Source organism: Mus pahari, chromosome 1 (genome assembly GCF_900095145.1).
Source record: "Mus pahari chromosome 1, PAHARI_EIJ_v1.1, whole genome shotgun sequence".
In the NCBI taxonomy this organism is placed as follows: Eukaryota; Metazoa; Chordata; class Mammalia; order Rodentia; family Muridae; genus Mus; species Mus pahari.
Genome location: NC_034590.1, coordinates 108392406 through 108418730, shown reverse-complemented (window position 1 = coordinate 108418730; position 26325 = coordinate 108392406). Strand labels below are relative to the sequence as shown.

The 26325-nt window shown below is 50.0% G+C and overlaps 1 protein-coding gene across 13 annotated transcripts in view; it reads right to left on the bottom strand.

Moving 5' to 3' along the window:
- The window catches only part of Jakmip3 (Janus kinase and microtubule interacting protein 3), a 128621-nt gene that overhangs the window by 36680 nt on the left and 65616 nt on the right, over positions 1-26325 (bottom strand). For 7 of the 13 annotated variants that reach the window (XM_029531908.1, XM_029531901.1, XM_029531920.1 and 4 more), the window contains exons 3-9: positions 17692-18189; positions 7514-7729; positions 6090-6209; positions 4898-5044; positions 4231-4362; positions 2420-2455; positions 1720-1779 (exon numbers count right to left, since the gene is read on the bottom strand). In XM_029531908.1, coding sequence (XP_029387768.1) covers positions 1720-1779; positions 2420-2455; positions 4231-4362; positions 4898-5044; positions 6090-6209; positions 7514-7729; positions 17692-18189 — 1209 coding nt within the window. The remainder of the gene's footprint in view (positions 1-1719; positions 1780-2419; positions 2456-4230; positions 4363-4897; positions 5045-6089; positions 6210-7513; positions 7730-17691; positions 18190-26325) is intronic. The other 6 variants (XM_029531937.1, XM_029531954.1, XM_029531951.1 and 3 more) reach the window with 3 other exon arrangements.

The window sequence follows — 26325 nt, the reverse complement described above, 5'->3', positions numbered from 1 at the left end:
AAGTGGTTCCTGAACCTGACCTCCATGCCTGCTGAACTCACAGAGGTTGGACAATGAGCTCCAGTCTGCTGTGTGTTCACCCTGCCACCATAGATCTCTGCCGCCAGATCCGACTAGAAGCTAGGCAAAACTGGGCCTTCTGCTGGCTAATTTGAGAAGCTCCTCCTTCAAAAGCCTAAGCTTTGTTCACAAGGTTTTAGGAGTATTACAAAGTCCAGAAGGCCCCCATTTTCTTTCAGCCCCATCCAGGATCCCTTCCTTCCTCAACTGATTCTGCATCACTGATTGGCCATTGTCAACTTGGACCCTTCTGTTGGTCCTTCTTCCAGAACCTTTCAGAGAGGCTTGTATCTGGGACCTAGGACCACCAGGTACCTCCAAAGACCACTTTTCTAGCCCCTTTCCTCATGTCCCTTCCTGAGTGATACACACCCCTCCCGTGTAGCTGTGTTGCCTGCTTTCCTCCTGTAGATGACCACTACCTCACCTTTCTGGTTGAATGACTACCAAACACTTGCTTAGCAGAGTCCTGCACTTTCAGAACAATTTCCCTAAGCAAGCCCCAGCCTTTCCCCAGCCCCTCTGAGGCAGGCGTTTTCTTGTACCCAAGTCTTTCCCAAGCTTTTCTATAGAGATGTGCAGGGATCAGGCAAGCCAAATCAAACTCGAGGCAATTTTATCTCAGCCCTCTGGTCTCTGATAACTGAACTGAAATCGCACTGGTGACCTAGTCTGTCACATCCCCCTTCTCTGAAGGTCACCCTCGCACATTTCACCTTCGGCCCCTGTTGCCCCACTTGCTGGGACTGCGAAAGCTTCTGTGCTGAAGCCCCAACCGGCTCTTCATGTTCCCACTTTTCACTGGCCAGTTCCCATCACACCCTGGTGCCTGCTGCCTGACCCCACAACGATCCTCCAGGCCTTTTGACTCTGACCTACCTTCTGACCTTGGCCTGACCTTCATGCCTCTCAAACACTGAGAATGGGGTGGGGTTGTCTCTGTGGAACAGGTCCCAGATGTGTCCAATGTTCTGACCGTTGAGCCCAGTGGGCTGTACAGACCACAGGGGTACATGCTGACCACTAGGAACTCACTAAAGATCAACTGAGGGAAACAGTCTCACTGCCCACCTTCCCAAGTGTGAGACCACCCTCTACTCCCAAGTTAGAGCCTGAGTTTCCTTCTCACATTTCACCAGAGATCAGCAGCTTTCCGACACTGAACCTAACACCACCTTGATCTGTAAAGACAGTGGGAACTCAGTACAACCCACTGAGTCTGTCAGTGTGGTCTGTGGGTGAGGAGAGGGATTGAGAAGGATCTGGAGGAGGGTAGAGGGTTGATATGATCAAAATACATTGTATAAATACATCGTGTGAACTCTTCAAAGAATGAATAAAAATTATAAAAGTAAATAGTCGCCAACAAAACAGAACAAAACCCCTGAAACCCACTTCCAAGGCCACTTGAATGTGACGCTCCCAACTATAGCTCCATAACCAGAAGATAAACGGTCCTTCTCTCCTGGGTCATGCTGGCCGGATCTTAGCTGGCAGAATTTAAAAGACTAAGCAGAGGACTTGCTGCGTCTTACGTGGGCTATTCCAGAGTGACACTTTTTAATAAAATTTTCTTTCCACTTGCAAAGGAAGAGATTCACTCCTCTTACATGGTCTTTAGAAGCTTGTCTTTAAGCCCAAGCCCTCCAATTCTTTTACCTTGGGGAGTTTCGCCATTTTCTTTCTTTGTTTCCGATACCTCAACAGCTTATCCCGCTCCTGCAAAAGCCAGGTGGAGAGGTCTGTTTAAGCAGCTGAGCATGCGTCTGGTCGGTGCACATTTAGGCTTACACCGCACCATGTAGACCACTGGTGGGCTGGGGCAAGATGGCTTGTTAAGGAGATCATGCACACTAGCAATCGTTTGTGGACCCTGGACTTGTGGAAAACTGGGCATTCAGGGAGGACGGGTGGTCCAGGCCCTTTCTGCACCATGAGAAGTGGTCCTTGCTTATGGAGAGGTAGTTCCTGAGACACTGCCTGCTTCACTCTTGGGAAGCTGCTCTGTGCCTTTGTGTCTTTTCTGTCACTAGCAAAGGGAAGCAGCTATGACAACATAGGCTGTTCCTGCCAATTGGGAGGAACTGGTTGGGGTGGCAAAGATAGCCTCTTGGTTCTAGCCTCTCAGGAGTAAACAGAAAAACCACTGGAGGTGGTGTTGTATCGCCTGGGGCAGTTGTTCCAGTGTGACTAGGCACCATTGCGAGCTTGTCCGGGAAGTACTGTGAGAAGTCCCACCCAAGACGGCTGCAGCTGCTTCTGTCTAGACTATAAGGGGCCACGGCACAGAATGGGTCCGTGTAGCTACACGGGGCAAGGGGAACATGCAGCAAGCAAGATGGTACCAGTCAGTGCTTACCAACACACTCTTCACATAGCCTGCTGTCTCCAGGGTCTAGGGGGAGAAAACACCACATCACACCATGGACAGTGCAGAGGCCGGAGAGAATGGCTCCCAGACTCTCTGAACCCTATGCTTAGAGTCACATGGCTGGTAGAGGCCTAAGGGCCATGCATTCATTCCCCAGAGCAAGGTTTGGGCCCTAATACTCCTTCCTCTTTTCTAGAGGGGGTGTCCCTGCATCATACAGAGTACCAGGGGTCTTTGTTCACAGTGAGTGTCCTGTTACTCAGAGCAGGAGAAAGAGACCTTTCAGAAACTGCCGTCAATCAGGAATTCAACTGTTTCTCATTTCTCTCATCAAATATTATTGTCGAGATTGAGTGAGAAAAGGATGTAGGTGCCCAGCAGGGACCGTGAGGGCCACCTCTGTGAGACCATCATAGACTGGGGAGCTGGGAGAGGGATCTTCCTGTGCAGTTTAATGGAGGACAGGTTTGGTCATTACAAGACAGTCTAGAGACAGAAGTCTGTGCCACTGTCCGTCTGCTGCCTTCCGAAGGACACAAGGTGACTAGAGGCATCTCTTTTTGAAACAGCGTCGTTGTGAACTCAACCAGGATTCGAACAGGAAGAAGGTTCTCTGAGACGGGGTTTTATGAAGCACTACGCATCAACCCATGCTGGGATGTGGGGGCTGGCACAAGGACAGAGAAATGGAAACATAGACATGGTACCCCCGCCAAAGGTATTCAGGTCTCCATCCACCAAACCTGTGAATGGAACCTGCTTTCAAAATAGGGTCTTTGGAAGGTGTATCTATGTAAAATGCTGTGGTGAGACCAAACTAAGTTAGGATGAACCCTAAGCCCAAGATACAGGAGATATCCAAACAGAAGGGAAGGGAGACGCAAGGGTATTGAGAGGAAAGATCAGGCCACAGCAGGGAACACTGGAGTCCACAAGGGTTCCCAGGGGAAGGAACAGTCCCTGCCAGAGTTTGTGGATGGAGTGAGTGCAGCCACCCACTCTCTGATTTGGGGCTGTATCCTTGGCCTCTAAAATGTAGAGAACATAGATAGCATGTTCTTAAGTTATCTGGCTATGGTGGTTTGGTATCAACATGGGCAGTGCTCGCTGGCCTTGGGCTCTGAGGTACACAGTGTTAGGAGACTTGGGGGCAGGGAGCCAAGGAGCCGGGGAGAAGTAGTGACTGTGATCAGGGCAGCTGAGGAGACCCCCGCAAATGCATCCCTGCTCTCCCTTGCCCCCATTTCTACCATAGAGAGCTGAGGCAGGGAACACAGCAGTAGAGAGTAAAAGGTGTGCAGCAGATTGGGCTGTGGGGCAACAGAGGGCATGTGGTGGCTAGGGGTGGGGTGCAGATAGAAGGTATGGCAGCAGAGGGTGTGCAGTGAGCAGAGGTGCTGCTCTAGAGGGACACAGGGAGTCAGGGGAGGGCAGCTCCAGTGTGTGCACAGGAGAGCAGCAGGGGCGTGGCTCCAGAGGGCACAGGGCAGCAGAGGGCGTGGCTCCAAAGGGCACAGGGCAGCAGGGGGCGTGGCTCCAAAGGGCACAGGGCAGTGGGGGCATGGCTCCGGAGGACACAGGGCAGTAGGGGGCGTGGCTCCGGAGGGCACAGGGCAGCAGAGGGAGTGGCTCCAGAAGGCACAGGGCAGCAGAGGGCATGGCTCCAGAGGGCACAGGGCAGCAGGGGGCGTGGCTTCGGAGGGCACAGGGCAGCAGAGGGCGTGGCTCCGGAGGGCACAGGGCAGCAGAGGGCGTGGCTCCGGAGGGCACAGGGCAGCAGGGAAGTGTTGCATACTCACTTTAGAAAGCTCATCAATGAGGTTCTGCTGCTCCACAATCTGGAGCTTTAGGAAGTCGATCTCTCTCTCATCTTGACTTTGATCGAGGTCATTTAAGGAGCTGGGTCTTCGGATGATCCCTGCTCTCTGCCTCTGAAAACACCGAGCATGGTGGGTACAGTGACTGACCTGGATGGTGCCAACTGGGGGCCTCCCTAACAGCATGAATGACAGCTCAGGTTTCCTTGGTGTGGACAAGGACTGTTCGTCTTAGCCTTGGAACAGCCTGCTACAGAGCACAGGGGCAACCAAGGCCTACATCTGGATCATACATCAGGCCCCAGGCAGCGTCCCAGAGAGCCCAGACACACCACCTGTGTCACCAACTTGCCTCATGGCCTCTGGGACTTTCAGGGCAAGAAGGAACAGGTGGACAGCACTAACCACTCTGCTGTCTGGCTTAGTGGCAGAGGCAAGAGTGGCGTTTACCCTGACACCTGGCTTGGTGCTTCACACCAGGCCTGAAAGCCCTGTTCTATACTCGAGGCCTCTTGCTACCTTGTACATTGGACTTTCAGGGTTATCAGCTTGGTTGCCTAAGCCTCTGGAATTAGAGGAATACAGAGGAGAGGAGATGCTGCCTATCTCTGTGAGGGTGACTGTTTCTGCAGACCTAGCACGTGCTTACCATTTCTATGTTCTCCTGAGTGACAAATTTCAACTTGCTTTCTATGCGCCGCAGAGTGTGAGACAGGTCTTCGTTCTTCCGAGTAAGGCGCTTGTTCTTATCCAGCAACGGCTTGTACTGACTTTCAGCTTCTCTCAGCCGCTTTAGCTGAAACAATATTTATTCCATAATGTGAGCTTTTAAGTGATGCAGAACTGACAGGTCTTTATACAAAGCACACTGGTCAGTCAGAGAGCTGTGTCTGGGGGTGGGGTGGGGTGGGGTGGATAGGCTGAGGACCCCCAATATGCAGGTGCTCAAGTCCCTTGTATAAAGTGGCACGGTATTTTCGTGGAACCTACCACATTCCTGGTGTGCTATACATTGTAGGGTTGTTTATAATAATTTGCTCATAGAGTAAATATAGTTAGTTGATTAAAGCTATAGTTTAGGAAACAAAATCACACACACACACACACACACACACACACACACACAAAGAGAGAGAGAGAGAGAGAGAGAGAGAGAGAGAGAGAGAGAGAGAGAGAGAGAGAGAGAGAGAATGCAATTTTCAGAAAGTAGNAGAGAGAGAGAGAGAGAGAGAGAGAGAGAGAGAGAGAGAGAGAGAGAGAGAGAGAGAGAGAGAATGCAATTTTCAGAAAGTAGTTTTTGATCCATGGCTGGACTCAAAACCTATAGGTGTGGAGCCGGTCAATACATAACTGTAGATGCAGAATATGTAGGCAACAGATGTATGGATACAGAATCTGTAGGTACAGAATCTGTAGTTGTAAGGCCCATAGAGTCAGAACCTGTAGGTACTGAACTTGTAGGTATGGTGTGTGAAATGGAAAGTTTGGCTCAAGCTGCAGGTGGAGTCCCAGCAGGTAACTGCTCTCTGCCCACTTGACACCTAGGTGAGCCAGAGGTGTCTCAGGGGATGTATCTCAGCTCATCTGCACGGACAGGAGCAGGTCAGCAGGGTGGGGCCAATGCTCTGCTTACTAATGAGTAAGTGGGGGTGTGCTGTGGCTTACCACCTGGTTTTGTTAATGAAGCTCTATTGTAGTATGACAAGAACCCTTGAGGAAAGGCTATGCCTTGATACCACCACTCCTCATTTTCATAAGGAATTCAGATATGGACACTCCCACCTCTCCCCAGGCTGCAGTCCTAACCTGTGGAATGCAAAGCCCCCTTACCAGCCACTTACCAGCTCATTCCTCTCTTCAGACAGCAAGGCATTGCGGTCTTCTAGCTTACGGATGATGGCACTTAACTCCGCGATTTTAAGTTGGAAGCGTCTGGCATCCTTCTCGTCCAACTGCTGTTCCTAAAACAAAAATCAACTGCAAATAACTGTTCCTAGATTCAAACCTCTGCGAACCCCAACCCAGCTGGAGACCAAAGCACTTCTGCCTTGTGATTGCCTTTGCTTCCCAATGGCTGCTGGCGGGGCCCTCCTGGCAGAGGGACCTGGCCTGGAGCTCATGCACTGCACACAGCAAGATGGGAAAGCGAAGATGTCCACAATATGCAAATGTGGCGGGTGAGGGTGTGCAAGTGTGGGAGACCGAGTGTGGGTGAGGACCAGCCCCATGCTTCCTCTCGGCCGCTGCCCAGCTGTGCCTTCCAGACGGGCCTGCCCTGCCACGCAGTCACTCTCAAAGGACGAGCACAGGAAAAGACATCCCTTACAGACTTCCTAAAGCTGCTCCCTCAAATTGAGTTTCTAAAACTCACTTTTGGAACCACAGGAATGTTTTTTAAAAATTAATGAAAACTTTCTAATGCATATTTGGCATCTGGAGTTAATGCAGTGGTCTGCCCAGAACATGGCCAGGCAGGGGGCTGGTTCTAACTCAGTTAAGCCATGTGTAATATGCTCGTAAGAGATATTCTCCAAAGTCAGTGGCCCAAGGCTGGATAAGCTCAAACTTTTGTCCCTGGATCAAAGAAAACGATGTCCAGGAAGGTACTGGACATGGGTCAAATTCCTCATTCAACAGGTGCAGGAGAGGCTGGGGACCAAAGACTTAGAGGGGTAACACTGATGGTCTCCCAGGGTACTGCAGACCACCGCAGAGCGTCTGAATGAGGAGCGGTGATAGGACAAATGTGCTCACAGCTGTGCGTCGCTGGCTACCCGCACAAGGTCAGACTGAGAAGGAGCAGAAAGTGTCACAGTCGTAGGAAAAGCAGATGGGCAGTGACTGGTGATGCTAATGCTAGCCGTGACCATAAGAGGGGCCAAGCCAGAGGCATGGGTGGAAGAGAGCTGGAGCTCGTGCACAGGAGGATGGAAGGGAAGGGGAGAGAAAGGAAGGGAAGCAGCTCATGCTTGGAGTGGTCCTCCCCACCAGCCAAGGGCAGGGCATGACTGGCAAGTGACCTTTAGCAACCTGGAACCAGGATGCAACAAGATCATTGCTTCTGCTGGGCGGATAATGAAGGAGGACAGTGTATCAGCCCTCCTGGCCAGAGCCAAGTAGGTAAGGGCTGGCTATACAGAGTCTGGGACAGGCGGGTCTGACTGGATATAGGATCTGGACTCCCCGTGGAGCTGCTGCATTGGGTCACACAGCTACATGTGTCTGGGACTCGCGACTGGCTGAGACGAGACCTGGGGTTGCTTACAGGGCTTCCTGAGTGGTCTGAGGCATCTCCTGCACCGCTTGCATAAGGAAGTTCCCGTCTGGGGCTGCCTGGGTGCCGCTCAGCCTCTTTGGCCTGGGAAAGCTGCTCATCTAGAGCCTCTTTCTGGAGCTGCAGTCTCTGGGCATGCCCGGCTTGAACCCCTAACTCTCTTTCCAGCACGAAGACTGCTCTGTCTTTAAATCTTATCTCCTCCATCTACAAGGAGAACAGAACACAATCACACGCGCAGGCAGGGTACAGATCTGCAGTTACCATAGAAACAGGCAGAGTGGCATTTCGGAGGGAAACGTCCCCGTGATGGTAGTAGCCCCACCAGCGAGCATCTTGGGCTCTGGGACCAGCAGCAAGTGCAGACATTCTTGATGAGAGCTGGTTACCCACGCTGCACAGGACCCAGCCCTAGACCACCCCAATCCAACTGGCTCACCCTGGGCTGGTCCCAGGGAAAGGTCCCTTCTAGAGGCCTCAGGTAATGTGTGGCCCTGTACTGACAGCCAGGGTGGCCCAGCAAGAAACCCCCATCCCTTGCTGTACACATTGTCCGTGGCATTGGGCATCACTGGGCAGGTTTGAAAGACCTTCAGATCTTGCCTCCTGCAGTTCAATGGGTAAAGCAGGGAATCATCTTGACCTATCTATACCTACCGCTAAGGGTCTGGTGGACAAGATTCTCTTTTAGAATAAGTAAGGAGGTGGACTTGGCTCTAAAGTATAGCCAAAAGCTGAACACAGCACAGCCATGCATTTCCAGGCCACACGTGCTGCAGGGTAAGGGGTTTCAGGGTAGGGTAGGGGCAGATGGACAAGCAGAAGGCAACACCCACTATATCTAGCCAACCACAGCCCCTGGACATTGTTGGGCGAGTGGTGGCCTTCCCACCTTCCCCAAAGGGCGGTGTGACTTGTGCACGTCCTCATTATGGCAGCAAGAAGCCCTTTTAAACGCAGATGCTATCTGTATCCTGGGTCTTTTACTGGAGCTGTCCAAGCAGGTATGTGCTCTGCCTGAGGCTGACCCTACACGGGAGAGACCTGGGAGGTGTAAGTGTCATAAGCAGCACTAGGTGTGTAACAGGACATCATGGAGGGGAATGGCTCAGTTCAAAACAGACTTCCAAAGAAGCAGTCTTTGCTTGTTGTTTAATAAGCCAGCCATTCGCTGAAGCTAGCTGGAAACTCAGACGATATCTAATTAACCCAGACCATAAATTCCAGGCAAGCCATGGGGCAGAACGGGATAAAAGAAAGCCTTACTGGCTCAGTTCCTGTTCAGTGGTGCACGCCGTGGTGCTGAAAGGACAACACAGTGGATCAGGGAAGCAGAACGGCCAGGCTGGTAAAATAAACCTGTCTGAGAGCGCCTGGGTTCTGAGGCCAGGTTCTCACTCGGTCGTTCACTGATACTCGCCTCTGGAAATGTAAACAGGAGAGCCTCTGCACGCATGAGGCAGCTGCCTGAGTGGCTGGCTGCCTGAGCATCTGGTCTCAGTGAAGGCAGCCCTGCCTTTGAGGTCATTAGGTCCCAGATACCCATGCAGGGATTGGTGATGGGGTCTTCCAAGACCATGGTTTTTCTCACTCAGCTGAACCTGGGCTTCTGTCTCCTGATCATGCTGGAATAAACCTGAAGGCTTTCATGGGAGGAGAGCATATATCTGAAGTTTGCCAGGCCCAGCCCAGCTTGGGATGTTCTGTGTCACTGGATGGCTCCACATGCATCCCAGGCACTACTGTACGTACTGAATTACAGAGAGTGAGGTACTGAGTCACAGAGAGTGAGGTGGCCCATGACACCAGAGCAGACAGCACAGGGTTCTTGCCCATGTGTATACTGGTGCCCACAAACATGACTCCCTTTCTGTGTGTGAGTGCTAACCAAGTGAGTCTTGTGTTGCTGCAAGCTGGAGACTGGGGCTCCTAGGCCAATGCTGCCTCTCCCTCCCCTCCTGCCATTTAGCTTTAGAGACCAGAGGGCAGGCTACCTTCCTTTACGTTCACAGCACCTCCCCACATCTGGCGAGCAACACTCCTGAGAGTCTGGGCTGAGGGGTTTCAGTGCATGCTCTCTGTCTCTGAACCTGGAGAGTCCCACTAAACCTGAAGGAACAAGTCATCTATGCTTCTATGTCTCCTACACGTTGGTGGCAGCTTCCAGATGCCACATGCCACCATACATCCTCTTAGGTACCCATGTGCTCTGCAGCAGAATCAGTGTAGACACATGAAGCCATGTGTCCTGGCCCCTGCGTTGGGAATACCTTTCCCAGATTGAGATTCAGAATCATGCTGGAGCCTGCTTGCTGGTTACCACACTGATTCCGCCTGCTATTTGCCACTCCCTTGTCCCTGTCCCTAATTCTCGGTTATCTGCATTGTCTGGAAACCACAGAGAGGAGGTTCCTGGTATGTCTTCAGGAAGGGTGATGCAGCAGGCATCATGTGGACCACAGAACAAGACAGTGTGGCGTCTGATGACAGCACGGGAGTGTTTGCCTGACCTCAGGGTGGGTAAAGGATTTTTAAGCGGGACACAGACTGCATGTTAAAAGAACTGACCGATGGCATCTCCTTTATGTTAGGAGCAAAGCCATCCAGGATCGCTGCTGGTGTATCTGAAGCAGCCACACTGGAGACACTGGTGTGCTAGCCAGAACACGGGAGAAGTGATCAAACAGGAAAAAGACATTCTCCAGTTTCAACGAGCCAACGTGTGTGTGAACAGGAACTTTCCAGAAGATAGTGTGTCCATGGCTACAAGGGTGGTGAGACTGTTCTCTCTACTGTGACCCTGCTGCAGTGCTGGCTGTGGCCACAACGTGGCAAAGGGGGACCCTGCTCTCCGGAGGGAGGGTAGAAAGTGGGTCCATCTGCGTTAATCAACTGAGTGCTCTAAGGTTGCTACTGGGTTTTGTATGGCCAGCACTCCCTTTGGCCTCACAGATGGCAGGAGAAGCCAGTGCATGAGGCCACTCAAGGACATGATGGGGATATTTGCAACATCTCAAACCCAAAACAACTTGAACTCCTTCCAAGAAGAATGGATAACACACTGCCAGATCTCCAGGGAATATGCTGGTGTGATTCCCAGAAAGTCGAGACCAGCAAGAGTATGTGGAAAGGCATCTCTGGGAAGTGTTTGCAGGTGTCTGGTCACTTAAGTAAATGGTGACTACACTCAGACACAAGCTGCAGTCACTGCACTGTTGTCTGGATTTGTGGCTTTCCTGCTTAACAGTTATCCCTCAGTCTAACCAAGATGGATGGAAAAAGCTAGTATACATGCCAAGCCTTCAACACCAGCTATGCCTATCTATGCATTGAAGCTTTTAAGGGCTCTTGGGGGCTGGTGATATGGCTCAGCGGGTAAGAGCACTGACTGCTCTTCTGAAGGTCCTGAGTTCAAATCCTAGCAACCACATGGTGGCTCACAACCATCTGTAATGATATCTGACACCCTCTTCTGGTGTGTCTGAAGTCAGCTACAGTGTGCATATTTATAATAATAAATCTTTGGGTCAGAGCAAGCAGGGACTGAGTGAGCAGTGTTGACCAAAACGAGCAGAGGTCCTAAATTCAATCCCCAACAACCACATGAAGGCTCACAACCATCTGTATAGCTACAGTGTACTCATATACATACATATATACATACATACATACATACATACATACATACATACATACATACATACATCTTAAAAAATATTAAAAAATATTAAGGGCTCTTGGTTTGCCTAAGCATGCTCCAAAAAAGCACCTTCAATGAACATCTATGAAAGCAACCTTCAGAGGATATCTGTGGCTAAGACCTTCAGTGGGCATCTGTGGCCCCTGGCATCCTATCTTGCCTTGCACAGCAGTGACTGCTAGGATCTGTTTCCCAGAAGGGAGACAAAGCAGCTGTGAGTTTGACAACTAGGCGCCAGTGGCTGAAGTTGGAATTCATAGACTTTTGGCAAACCCCAAAGCATGCCAGAGAGCAGGGACTTAGGAAAGCTACTGTTGCTGCTGGTGGCATTGTTTTGTTTTATATTATGTGTGAGTGTTTTGCCTGCATGTGTGTCTGAGAACAGATTCCCCTGGAAGTGGTATGTGAGGAATGGCTGTGAACCATCATGTAGGTGATGGGAATCAAACCCAGGGTCTCTGCAAGAGCAACCAGTGTTCTTAACCTCTAAGCCATCTTTCCAGACAGTGGCCTTGTTTTCTAAGAGAACTAGTGACTCTGCTCCATCGGAGGAGAATGCCTCAATGCCTGAGACACATGTCGTTGCTGAAGCAAAATCATGGGAATTCAAGGCTAAGTGCAGCCCTCCACCAGACACCCGGTGCTTTGGGGATTGGTCTCACTTTTATAGCTTTCTTTATAGGGTTTTCATTAGAGCTATATATTAGCATACCACATTAGCTAATAGCTCTGATGGCTGGGCAGAAGGAGTTAAAACGATAAACCACAGACTTTTATGGGGGAGAGGAAATTGCTTTTTGTCTATAATTCCTCTATTTTATAGAGTTTTTAATAACAGCCTGAGGTTGTATTTTAGAAAATGCACTCCGTGTGCAACTGCTCTGTGCTTGTACAGCAGAGCTCTTCCAGACTCAGCGGCAACCAGCACAAACACTTTAGTGCTTGTTAGCACAGTCCTGCCCTCAGGGTATCATGGGCTGGAGACTCTGAGAAAGGCAGGAATGGGAGGTGATAGTCGTCCCTATCTGAAATCACAGTGAGCCTGTGGAGACTGTTCCAGAACCTCTGAGCATGAGATTCCCCACTCGTTCCATTTCTCTATGACGTCACTGAAAATTTGGCCAAAAAAGCCACCAGGGATCCACTAGCCCAGAGACACTGAGTAGGATGTGCACAGGTGAAGCCAAGAGAGCTGTACTGGACCCACCTATTGTCAGGGAAGGGCTGACTTGAACCCCTTCGCAGGGCAGGAGTGGACAGACAGACAACTGTGACTCCTCCCTCCCCACACTGCGACTTTCTGGACAAAGTGGGGAGACAGGAATGTGCAGTGATCATCCCTCCTCACTTTAGAACCCACACAGGGGACTCAAAGGCCTTGCTGTCCCAAGCCCTGCCCTGCTCAGGACAGATGTGTCTCCGATGTTTACTGGTGGCATCTTGGTCATGCTTCCTTTTCTGTCTTCTTCCCACCAGCCTCTCTCCGAGGCCCCTGAGTTCTACCAGGTCACATCCGAGTCCACCATTTAGGGGCCTGGCTCTGGTGGCTCTGGTGGCTCTGATGGTTGATGTGGCTCAGCCTAATCCCAGATCAGACTCTAACGATCAGCTGAGCACCTCCTATAAACACTACATCGGACAGACTTGGTTTGCAGTCAGACAATGCCACTGGCCAGGGCAGAGGGACAGAACTTCAGATTACAGTGCCTGCTTTGGGGGCTCTGAGATGACCCCAGAGCCTTCTCAATTCCCTTCCCCAGCCCAGCTCTCCCAGAACACCTGGATCCTGGTTCCTGATCCACTGTGTTCTATTCCCAGTGCCTGAACTTCAGCAGGACTCCCAGGTCTGTGTCCCACAGCAGCCCTGGTTGTAGCCCTGTCCACTAATTGGTGTGCCATCTCTCCTTGGGGCCACAGCCCCTGTTCAAATACTCTAGCATAGATGACACATGAAGGGATGATATTAGTCTATAAGAAGCTCCCAAGGTCCACAGATCCCTTAAGTACCATTATTGCTGACCTGGATGGAGTTCTCGGCCTTTATCCATGTCACACTGGTCTAAAGCTCTATTTCTCCATCCAGTGTGCCGGATGAAGAAATGACAATTTCTGCCAAATGGCGTAAGGAACATAGACTGGGAAATGTTTCCAAATGTAAATGCAGTCAAGCTTTCCCTGTGAGAAAGATCCTGAGACTCCCAGCTTGGCTTGTCTTGCTTGGGACTTAAGAATGAGCTTTCTCTGGCCTGCTGGGCCCAAGGAGGCCATTGCCCCATCTCTAGGTCAAAGGCCCAGCCAACCTCTGTAGACCCAGACAGACTGGCCTTGCTCTGGGACTCGGGGACTCTGCCACTTCTCTGATCCAGAACCTCTCTCAGTCCTGTCCCCAGTCCCTAGGGTTAGGCTGCCTTTGAGCAACTCCCCTCCCTACTGCTTTGTTCTGCCCTGCTTTAGCATCTGCTCAAGAAAGCTTCTATATCTGGTATCCTCAGAAATGCCTCAGGCTCTTTGCCCGTGCCAAGCTCTGCCCCCCCTCCACACACACACCCTCCCTGCCCCTGTAAGCTGCAGCACTGCCCTGCCCTGCTAGCGAGACCTTCTCAGTACACAGAAATTTGTTTTTAAGCCTGACACTCGCCTCAACACATCTGCACCGTGGTGTCTAGAGAATCAGGCCAAATTGACAATTAGGTTTCAGACAGCTGAATGATCTCTTATAGATCGAGTGGGACAATGCAGGTAGTCCTGGGGCCTCCATCAGTAAGGAGATCCCCCACCAGGCAGTGCCGCAAGAAGAGATGGCCCTGCACCCAGAGCACTGAGCCTCGCTTCTGGACTCATAGGTAACAGTAGCTTTGCCTAGGGTGACACTGCTCTAGCACCTCCTGGGCACAGGGTCCAGCCTGTTCTTTGAGTTTTTTCATTATATCATTTGCACAACATAATTTATCCATGGCTGGTCTCTGAAAGCAGTGGCTAAGGGCAGACTCAGGAATAGGGATGAGGTGAGCTGAAACTCCAATGGCTATGGGCAGGCAGTTGAGGTCAAGGGCCAGAAGAAAGCCCCTATCCAGCATGAGCATATGAACAGTCTCCGAGAGTGCCACCTGGTGGTGGTGGTGAGTAAGACAGCAGATGGAAAGTGAGCCCCAGGCCCTTCAGTGTTGGATGAACTAACTGCTCTTGAACTCCTGGGCATGGTCTCAAGAGGGAAATATCTGCTCTGTCAATAGAGTGTGCATGTCTTCAATGACAGGTAAAGGATATTCTCCAGGCTGATTATGGATTCGGTAGAAACAAACCCTGAGAGACTTTGAAAAAGGCAAAATCACTTCCTAGCTGTCTTTTCCTTAGAATTCCGGGGCCTTTGGGGAGTGTGTGGTCTCATAGAGAGGTGCACCTTCTGTGTATCTTGGATAGTTCATGGCTCTGTGGAGAGAATTATCTTGGCGAATACTGATGGCATTTCCTGTGTATGATGCACAGCTGAGAGCCATCTCTGACTGTGAGGGATCTCACTTGTTTCCTCTTAAGTTTAGTGTGCTCTGGGGATAAAACCAAACCCCAGGACCTAGAACACATGAAGCAAGGCTCCAGCACTGAGCTACACCTTCAGCCCTATTTTTGTGTATTTATAAGGATACTTTATATACAAAGTAATTTCACCTACAATCAATGAAAGATTTAATTCTTCCTTTCCTTCCAGATGCCTTGGTTTTTCTTTTCTCCAACTAAAGTGACTAGAATTCTTCTTTGGAAAGAAAGGAAGAAAATGCTCCACCCCAACTCATGTAATTTTTGAAAGTTCACTTTATATCTGCAGGTATCAGAGCCCTTTATATATCATGTGTGCATGTGCACACACACACACACACACACACACACACACACACACACACCATGTGTTTCCCTGGCTGGGCTGTAAAGGAGAGGCTAAGAGAATTGCTCAGCGGTCAAGGCAGGGGTGGAAAGAGGCTCTGCAAAAGCACAGACCATGAAGAAACTGAACCTTTGAACGCAGAACACTCTCAGAGAACTGCTGCTGTTAACCTGGGTCTGGAGGGGGGGAGCCAAAGGGTTGACTTCAGAGAGCGTATATCTTTGACAGAATAACAAAAAAACAAAAACAAACAAACAAAAAAACCAAAAAAAAAAAAAACCAGGGAAGTTGAGGACTTTTCTAGAAAATAGAACAGAAAGCTAAGGTTGGGAGGAAAAGAATAAATTCAGTGTGAACAGGAAGTGTGAACAGGAAGTGTGAACAGGAAGGACCAGACATGGGAAGGAAAATGAGCTGCAGGAAGGGGATTTAGACACTCTCAGCACGTTTCTCCGGCTGGGGGACAATTAGAGAGAGCTCCTGCCTGCCCAGTGGAGATGAGCAAGTGTCTGTGTCATCCACACAGCACAGTGACATTTCAGAGGTGTCCTGAGCTCTAGGAGAAGGTAGGGCTGGTGGGGAACAGGGCAGAGGAGAGCGAAGGGTAGTCCAGCAATAAGGAAAGGTTCAGAATTATGGTGCTGTATCCTGTTAGTCCAGCAATAAGGAAAGGTTCAGAATTATGGTGCTGTATCCTGTTTACCTGCGTGAAGAGACAGAAGGAGATACGGTGCTTAAAGGATATTCCTCAAAGGCAAATGGTTGGAATTCTGATTTGACATGTTGAGAGGCTTCCTGTTCTGCTGGACATGTGTGGGGCACTAGTGACACAGAAAACTAAGCAAACAAAACAACTCAAAAGAATACATGCAGGTGTGTAAGCCACGTGATACAACTGGGATGGAGCCTGGGTGACTGTGTGGACCACAGGTGTGTAACTCTCAGCAGCAAGAATGGAACTGTATATCCTCCCCTTACCCAAGATAGAGCTATACACTGGATGCTCGCTCTGCCCTCTGGATCTTCTCTCTACCCTCCTGTGGGGCTCTGTAGCCCAAAAGATGGAGGGCTAGGATGTGGCTCCATAGTATGCTTGCGTAGCATACGTGAGGCCCCAGACTCAACTCCTACCCTTCAGGGGAGAGAATCTGACCCCTGCTATGGTCCCACCTGATCCCCCTGTTGGCCTCTGGTCTATGGGTCAGTGAGAAGTGAGTGGTTTGGACAAGTGCTCCCTGTTCTCTGTTGGGTTGGGAGTTGACAGTAACTGACTAGGCCCTGTCCCAGGGCTGCACTTCCCTGTGGGTCTGGAGCCCCAGTCGTCAGAACTAGTGATTACCCACCACAGCTGGGACTCCTCTGGTCAGCCTCCTCCAGCTTTCCTCAGGGGCTTCTCAGAGGAAGTTTCCTGCTGAGATGTACCCAGTCTACTATGGTGACGCAGGCAAGGAGCGAGGACAGTACAGCACTTTGAGAGGGAGGCATTTCGTGTAGGAGAGAGAAGGCCACATAAACTGAGGTGCAGACACAGACCAAGCATGCCATGACAGTCTGGGATAAAGTTTGGGGACACTGGCTGGCAGAGTCACAGGTATTTGCCTCTGGGGACCCAAAACAGAGTGGGACACAATGGAACACAGCTCTTCTCAGTTGCAAGCTTTGTGGAGAAGTAAGGCTGCCTTCCTCTGCTGCAGACACTAACTGTAACTACTTTCCCAGAGCCACACAATGTCACGTTATCATGTAGGGTCTCAGGCCTTATCCTGGCAATGACAACAAATTGTTCTGGAAAGATAATGGTAGGGTATTGGAGCAAGGGACATTCTGGAAAGGGGTTCCAGGTTAGAAATAGGATGGGCACCCTGTTTACTATGGTAAAAGTCATGGTTCCTTCACAATGCCCAGATTCTTCTTTCTGCCTTCTCCTGAAACTCCATGAAGTGATGGGCTGTAGTGTGTCTCTGGACACCAGAAACCCAGGGGAGGGGAAGAAGGGTGACTCCCTGGGCACCACAACTAGAAAGATGGCTACATCCTACTGAGGTGTACCTCAATGCCTAGGGTACCTGGATCCTGTGGCCGTTTGAGTGAGATGCCCCTGATAAGTCTGGGGCATTTGAATATTTGATCCCCTGTGTGACCTCTTGGGAAGGATTAAGAGGTGTGGCCTTGTGGGAGGAGGGATGTCACTGGAGGGCAGGTTTGAGGTTCCAAAGCCTCCACCTCCATCATCCCCAGTGCCCTCTTCCTGTTTCCTGCTTGTGGCTGGAAATGTGGGCTCCCAGCTGCTGCCCCAGGTCTACCGCCTGCTACCTGCACAACTACCTCCACACCCCCTTGGGGAAAGACAGGAATTCGACTTGAAGATAGCGTGTTCTAACTGGAGATCCAGCAGGAGCACTGCTGGCTATGATCGAGGGGCAGGTGGGATCTTACCTACCAGTGGGTAACTGGCTCTGCATTCCTGCACCTCTGAAGTCCTCAGCACTAATACAGAGTGTGTCAGATAAGTGAGTGAGAAAATGAGCTGGTGAGGGACCAGAGCTGTGCCCTGCTGCCCACTCTCCCGCCTGCTCACCAGCCACGTACCAGCCTGCGGATCTCACGCTCACACTCCTTCTTGATCCGGGTGATTTCTTCCTGGTGCAGATGGTAGACACTCCTGATCTCCGCAGCCTTGATCTTGTCGGCCTGGATGACCATGGTCAGTGCCTCCTCCACCTGCTTCTTGGCCCCCTTGAGCTCTGAGATCTCTTGCTGCATCTTGACCTTCTCCACCTCAAACCCCTTCTTGGCCTCCTCCTTCGCCTCACACAGGAGCACGGTCTTCACCTTGTCAGGAGCGCCATCCCGCAGGGTGTTGAGCAAGGCCTGCAGCCGCTGGTTCTCATTGTCCTTAATCTTGATGACCCTCAGCAGCTCGGCCTCGTGCTGCCGCAACAGTGCCTCGCGCACGGCCTGCAGCTCCTTCATCTTCTCCTCGTGCAGCTTGGTCTTGAGCTCCGTGACCAGGACCGCGTGCTTGCGCTGTTCGTGCTCGCGCACCTGCTTTAGCTCCTGGCTCTTCTCCCGCTCAACTTTGCTGACCTGAAAGACAGTCGAGAGTGAGGTTGTTGGAGCCCAGAACCACCTACACCGGCTGGAACATGCCTGCACCGGCTGGAACATACCTACACATTTAAAGGGTTGCTTTCCTGCAAACTTAGGAGTTATTTTAATGGTCAGTTAAAACAAGCCACCCTGCTTGGTGGAGGGCATGGGTGTGCATGGCGGTCTGCAGCACACACGGCTCGGCACTGTAGCAGAAGAGGGGACCATGGACATTCTCTGCCTGTGGAAATCTGCTCCTGGTCCCTCTAGGTGGAAGTTTGGCAGGACAAGAGAGGCTTCTCGGTGGGTGGTGGAGGGGCAGCTCTGTGCCTGTGAAGAGCTTGGTGAAGAGCTCACACCATGAACCTGCCGCACTTACCTTCTATGTCAACCCTCAGCAAGTGGGGAAGCCTCAGGGTTTTGGAAACACTGTGACCACATGCTTTGTGTTCACCCTGAATGTTTGGGGCTCTGTCTTAAGTAGTCACCCCACTACTAAAATTTCCACATGCCCTGCCTGTCCTGTGGTGGAGAACCCAAGAACTCGCCTGTGGTCCACAGAACAGTTAACGCTCACAAAGCTCCACAGTGATCTGTCCTCCTGGTAGCATTTGAGTGTGCATCCCTCCATGAGCCCCACAGGTCCCTCTTAGCTGCTTCCACATGGGGGACTGCCCCAACTCTATAGCCTACACCTCTTCGACCACTCACTCTGGAGGGCGCCCACCCCTTTCCTTCCCCTTGCTTCCCAAGGCTCCAGGCACCTACATGCACTGATCCCCAAACACTTTTTCTTTCTGATCCTGACACTCAGATCTCCAAGGGCCAGTTTACTTGGTGCCACTGAGAGGTATACCCCACCATCTGCACCCCAGAGGGACCAGTGGCCTGCTTTGGGCCTGTTGGCTTTCCTGGCTCTCTAAGCCCTTCTTGCTGCTCAGTAAACAGTGGATCCAGGATCCAGCAGGATCCAGGAATGGTGTCACAGCCTCGTGTATCTCACTGCCTGGTGAAGGAGCAGCCTGCTTCTGTTGAAGAACATCCCTGCCCCAGGCTGCTACCGTTCAGATCAACTTCCTGCTCACAGTAGGCATGCATATCCCTCATACCAGCTTCTGGAAGACAGTGCCTCTCTGTGTAAGTCTCAGAGACACCCTGGGGAGCCACCTGCTTGCTGCCAGGACCCTGAAACCGTCACCCTCTGCTGAACTTTACAGGTTCTGATTGCCTTCAAGGCTCTCCTTCCCATAGTGAGACCATCAGCTCTGATATGACTGCTATACTTCACTCTTCTATAGCAGTCAAATGTAGCGACTCCTTCTTGTGCTGTATATCTATTTAATTCTTGCATGCCCTTCATCTTCTATTTCTTCTTCTTATATTCTTGGGGGAGAATCTTGCTGGAGCCATCTTCACTTTCCTTACCACTACCACCAAATCGGCAGCAGAGCTACCCACTCTGCCTCTAAGTATGGCTAGCAAGCATTTACCTACCGAGATGTTTCCCCAGTCCAAGCCGACTTCCTAAAGGCTCCTCTATACTTAACTAGTACCATGATATTGGAACAAGACCGTTCACTCAGGGTTTGGGGGACATTTAAAATCCAGTCCTGATTTATTTGCCTCTGTGGCTGCCTTTCCCCCTCACCCTTGTCCTCCCCCAACAGAGACAACTTTCAGGGCCTGTTTGCTGATGCATAGGACAGGCATGTGACACTGACTCGCACAGCTGGCCCCGGGGCTGGCAGGCCTATTGTCCTCTTAAAGTCCAGCAGGCCCCTGACTATCCCTCGTGCACACAGGGCAGCACCACCCAGCACTTTGGAATTCTGCTTTGCTGAGCAGAGCGTTACTGGAAAGTAGAGCAAACAGGCAGCTGCTGACCCAACTTAATGTGACTCTCCTCTTCTTCCAGTTTTAATGGCACCCCAGATATGGAAGAAGAAAAAAAAAACAGGGTTGTTTGGTTTCAGTTTTGGGGCACAGGGTCTCACATTGTAGCTGAGGCTGGCCCAGAGCTCACAATGTGTTCCAGGCTAGCCTTGAACTCACAGAAATCTTTCTGCTTCCACCTCCCAAACATGGTGAGATTACAGGCATGAGCAACCACATAGTGTTTCTGAATTAATTGAAGGAAGTACCTCCCTTCCTCTGTGAATCATACGTGAAATATAGAACACTCTATATATTTGAAGGAAGGAGTGAAGAATGGCAGGGGGTGCGGGGTGGTGGTAGTTAGAGATAGCTACTGTCCCCCGTAGGTTAGACCCTGAGGGGTACATTGAGTCCCGAGTGGGACTTGGTATGCCAGAACCTGAGCCTGGCTCTGTTCTCTCAGCAGATAAATACTCGGACCTTGTGGAAACTTTCTAAATGGGAATGAGCAAAAGGAAAATGAGCACATCCTGTGTCACAGTACAGACTATGGAGAGTGGATAACAGTGGAAGCCCAACAGCCCAAGGTTGGGTAAAGCTGTATCCTACCTCTAAGTTGTCGGAGACAAGATAACCCCACCTCCAGCTACTCCTGCCCAGGGCCTGCGACTTGGTCATGGACCAAAGGCTCAACCTGTCAACCAAGTGTGGAAGGATTAGCTAAAATCCAGCCAATCACCAGAAGACCTCTGCTCTTTGCCCCTTCCAAAGCACCCACAGCACCCCCAGGCCGGGCCACTAGCTTCCAATGAAGCATGTGGCAGAATTGGATACAACCAGGGATAGTCGCAGAAGCTGGGGAGGAGTTAGGTCCTGGAGGATCCTGGGAGGCTCCTCTGTGCCCTGGAGCAATGCTGCTAGGCAGACTCCAGGCTCAATGCTAAAGGTAGCTAGCTCTTTTGGGATTCTGGGAGGCTGGCTAAAGACAGACATGCTGGGGAGGAAGGACGGTCTTAGCTCACAATGTCAGGGGTTTAGATCATCCATGGTCACTCAGCTCCGCTGCTTCTGGGCCTGTGTGTGTGGAGGAAGAGCATCGTATCTGGGAAGAGACAGGAGGGAGTAGATGACCTCTTGAAGGCCAGGAGCCAATGTTGGCTACCTTCTGCCTCCTACTTTTGCTCCTCTGTCCCCCAAAGACTACTGGGCAGTGATATCCACATTTAGAATGGTTCTTTATTTCTTAGCTGGTGATCCTCATGCCACCTGGCTCTGGACACCCTCCCAGACATGCCCAGAGATGTGCTTTAGTGATGCAGGTGTCTCTCAGTCTAACCAAGTTCATAATCAAGATTAATCATCGTAGCCACTTGACTCTCACAGAGGCCTGTGAGCGGCTGAGATGGCATGGGGGTGTTAGCTGCTGTGAAAAACGCTAAAGCCTTCTTAGACACAGGGCAGCCACAAAAGCCTGCCAGGGCCAGAAGGGCAGAGGCTACCTCTGGATTCTCATGTATGGGTTTCGCTTTCCTACTGGTGCTTCTGGCCTTCCAGCAAGATCTGAACAGTGCAATGTGTGGGGGGGGTGTCTTCACTCGAGGTTGGGGGTCCTTCCTTTAGCTGCTGTTTGGTTGTGGTGGAAAAGCAAAATAAATAATTCATTCCTCTAATCACTCAGTTGTGAGATAATAAACTGGCTCCCTGCCAACTTTGGGGTACCAAATAACTGTTTCCTGAGAAGCATGCGGAGTCAAGCATACTTGATGGGCTTCTGTTCTTTGCAAATCACATCCTCATTGAGACTTGGAGTGTTGTTCACATGTAAGGCCAGTGAACTCCTCTTCAGGAGTCTCTTGAATGCTCTCGTTGGGACCCTCGCAGTTTCTCGGGGTTTGGGGTGTGGCGTAGTCCAGGCTTGTTTCACTTATCTCTAGATGCTCAGATTGCTTTTCATGTTCAGAGAATATTTCAAGGTCACGGCCGTGGCCTAGGACTCCTCATTCCTTCTGGATAGGTCACTGTTATAAAGGTATTTTCCAGGGACAAGTCATAGCATATGTATGTATGTATGTATGTATGTATGTATGTATGTATGTATGTATATAGGTGATATAGATAGATGCAGATGATAGATATAGATAGATGTACAATGTAATATTACATGCACATACATCTTGCAAGTTCACATCAACATTAAATTCAAAGTCCGGACCACAAAGCTTCTGCCTAGCGCCCTGCCCACAGCTGGATCTCTGTCCTTCACACTGAGCAGTTTTGTTCTCATGCAATCAGGAGCTAATGTCATCACCCCATTCCCCACACTCACGTTATACAGACAATGGTTTCAGGGCTCAGTGGTTTTGATACTGACACGTGTGATAACCATGAATGGATGGTGGCCTTGCACTTTCTTTTCCATATGCCCCCACCCCCATTGTGTGGTTGCATCCTAACAGCCTGGACAGTTCCTCAGCCATTCTAACCTGCTGTCCCTTCAGACTCTCATTTGTTGTCTCCCCCCACCCCCAACCCTCTGGGGAGGAATCTCGAAGGATTTTCTAAATCTCAAAATATTTCATATTTCCCAACGGATCTATGCAGATCGAGCCTGGCAGATTGCCCTAAGCACAGGTCACATGTGGCTTCTATGCCTAACTCATGGAGGGGCTCTGGGTTCCATGCTCATGGCCTGATTGGTGTCTCTGCTTCTTTAGGGAAATGTCACCGTCCTCGTGGGCAGCCGTAGCAATCATGCCACCTGAATTCCTGCATGACGTCCATTCTGCAGCTGGATGCAGGCTTTACCAGACACTAACCTTTGACCTTACCTATACTTGCTGCTCCTCCTTCTCTTGGTGCACAGTTGCTCTCAGCTGATCCACGATCACGCTTTTGTCTCCCTTCCCTTATGAACAGACACCCCCCCCCCCGTGATTTCTCTCATGTTGCTAGTGGACTCTCTGGGGTGCTGTTCTGGATCTTGGTTTCACGAACGCTGCTCTTTCAATAAACAGTTTCCTTTTTAAAACATTTTTGTGTCTCAAAAGATAAATGAGCTCACTACCCTTGCAGAGGACCCAGGCTGGAGTCCTAACACCCAAATTGAGGCTCATAAATGTCTGCAACTCCAGTTCCAGGGGGATCCAATACCCTCTCTGGTCTCCACTGGCCCCCACTGGCTCTTGTACATATGTGGCACATATAAACTCATACAAATACACGCACATACAAAATTTAAATAGATTAAATTTAAAATTACATCATTTATTTATTTATTTATTTATTTACTTACTTACTTATTTTCGGGTAGGAGACCCATGCTATGCTCTTACCTCTGAGCCATCTCAGCAGCCCCTAGGCTTCTTTTAAAGCATCCCAAGTGGCATGTTTCTGTACTCTGAATTTGTGTCTCCATCATCTGTAAGGACCCCCACTGTCCTTATGCTAGGATAACTGCTCATCTTCGGTGTTCACCCATTTTCTTTATATTTTTTTCTCAGTCTCTCTTTCCATTTCTCACAAAGTATTATTTGTTGGGCTCATATGTTCATGCTCCTTCTATATCTATACTTCTAAAGTTTCGCTTCTAATTTGTGAGTCTTAGCACATCAATTATACATTTTTCTAACCTGGATTTATGTCCTGTCTTGCCCAGCTTTCTTGATGTCTGTCAGGTCCATTGTAAATAACCCTCATGGTCCCTTCTGCATGAGAGTGAGTTTCTGGGACATGCTTTCACTATTTATAGGGACCATTCTTTGTTTCTTGTTCCCCTCCTCTCTCTACTTTATCTGAATATGAGCTGAGATTCTCCAATGGTCATTTGACATTTGAATCCATCCCCACTCCCACCCCCATCCCAGCGTTTCTCCCTAGAGAGCTGTGTTCCACATCACACAGAGTGCTCTGGAATTTTCTTCCTTACATCTCCACAATGAGGCAGCAGCTACAAGCCATGTAACTACTTCCTCAATACACTCCAGATAACTGGACATTTTCCAAATGACCAATGTCACAGGCTGAGCTTCTCACCTGTGATTTCTGGAGTTGTTGGTCCTCATGGCTCCCTGGAGTAAGCTGGAAAAATGGAGGGGTATTCCTGGTGCCCTTTTGTTTTTTATATTTTACATATGCATGCATGAGTGTACATTTAGTCCAGGCTGGCCCCCTGCCTCAGCTTCCTGAGTGCTGGTATTACAGATAGTAAATACCATATCTACTTTTTAAAATACCATCTAAAAGATGCTTGGCTCCTGCAGCAGAACCCCTTTCCTTGTTGAGAGGCCTGCCAGGCTCCCCTGGTGCTTCACATGTATAACCGCCTATCTCCATGCTACATGTGTGGCCACCTCTCCCATGCATCTGCTGTTGCTGATTTTCTCCCTAGATCATCACTGTGGGCCTGTAGGTCCAGGCTCAGGTCAGCTCAGCATCCCAGCATCCCAGGCTAGGAAACTGGCTCGTCACCATAACCATGAGCTTTATCTCTTCTTTCCTCGGTCGTACCCTGCAGAGGATGCAGAGGCTCGGAGTCTGCAAGCCCCTCAGTGACTGGGTGATAGCTGGGGGAGTGTCAGGAAGCCCAGGGACACATGCTTTGCCATGAAGGTCACAGACCCACCTTATCTGGTAATAGACATTCCTAAATTGCACTTCTCAAGAATAAATGCCAGTGATGGTTCGCTCTGTGCGTCCCTTCTGTTCCCCAGCCACTGTAACCAGTTATAGAACACTCACATGAGGAAAAAAAATGCTTTAATTTTAGAAACCAAAACAATTTCCTAAGATTCCATCTCATGTTTTCTAGCCTGTTCTCTTACGGTTGAACACCTAGACTATCTCTGATGTTTCCATGCTTTTTTATAAAAAAAAATTTATTTTTATTTATGTATATGTGCATGCATGTATGTGCCTGTGAGTGAAGACTTGTAGATTCCAAAAGAAGGCCCTGAATTCCTGGAGTTAGAGTTGTGAGGCACCTGACATGGGTGCTGGGAACCGAACTCTGATCTTCTACAAGAGCAGTGAGTGCTCTTGACCACTGAGCATATCCCCAGGCCCATCCCCAGAGCTTTCTTCTGTTTATAGATACTGAAGGCTACGGAAGTACAAGCCCAGGTGTAACACAACCCCACAGAACAGAGAATTTGGTCTAAAGGGACCTCTGTGTATAATAGCTTTGACCTGGTTGCATGTTCCACCACACTGCAATATAACTGCAATATAACAATATCCCTTGTAGCCACATGGTTGAGCCTCAATCAATAACAGAAGCCAAACCCTTGCTGAAAGTGTGAAATTATGCACCAAACATGGCCACCATACTATACCTCTCCTGTCATTTCCAAGTTACAAAATCAACTACTAGATGCAACTCAGGTCAGTGCCTGGTCTTTCTAATGCAATCCAATTATCTATCTTGTCTGATAATTTCATAGTGTGTGCTCCTATCTATCTGTAACAATTCTCCCTACTGTCTAGTTTACTCATTTCCTACCAGTTCTTACACACTTATCCTTCCAGGTTAGAATTCAGGGACATTGGACCAGTGGTTCAATTTGTCTCCCTGAGACTTATACCCTTAGGAGACCCCTCCCCCTCCCTAAAGGTAGAAAATAGCCAAGCACTTCTCAGAACACAAGTATGGGCCAGTGACCTTTGGCTTCACTAGCTGTCAGCACACAGCCTCTGCCTCACACTGTGGGCTGACACACCTTATGCTTCCTTATACTTGGAAGTGGAGGCTGATGCTCACTCACCTTGAAAAGGTCTCCTTAAGGGGCTCAGGGGATGGCTCAGTGGTTAAGAGCACTGGCTATTTTTCCAGAGGATCCAGGTTCCCAGTACCCATATGGTGACTCACAACTGTCCATAACTTTAATTCCAGGGTATCTGACGCCCTATTGATCTCCATGGGCACTACATGCATATGGTGTACATATATGTATGCAGACAAAACACTCATACACATAAAAATAAGTCAAAGAAATGTCCCCCTAAGCAGTATGTAGTTCAAGCAACAAACTGCTATATGGACTTGAGAGGCAGCATCCTGTAAAGCTTGATCAGATGCTACTCAGAACAGTGGATAACTGAACCAAAAGTGAAGTACAGGCTGCAGAGGTCCTGTGTCAGACATGGTGCTGGGACTCACTTGGGATGGCCACTTCCCATCTGAGGGAGGGTGCCAGCCCCATCCCCTGCCCCCAGGAATCCACATCTCAGTTGTTTATAGATGCAACAGCCATCAACATCCTT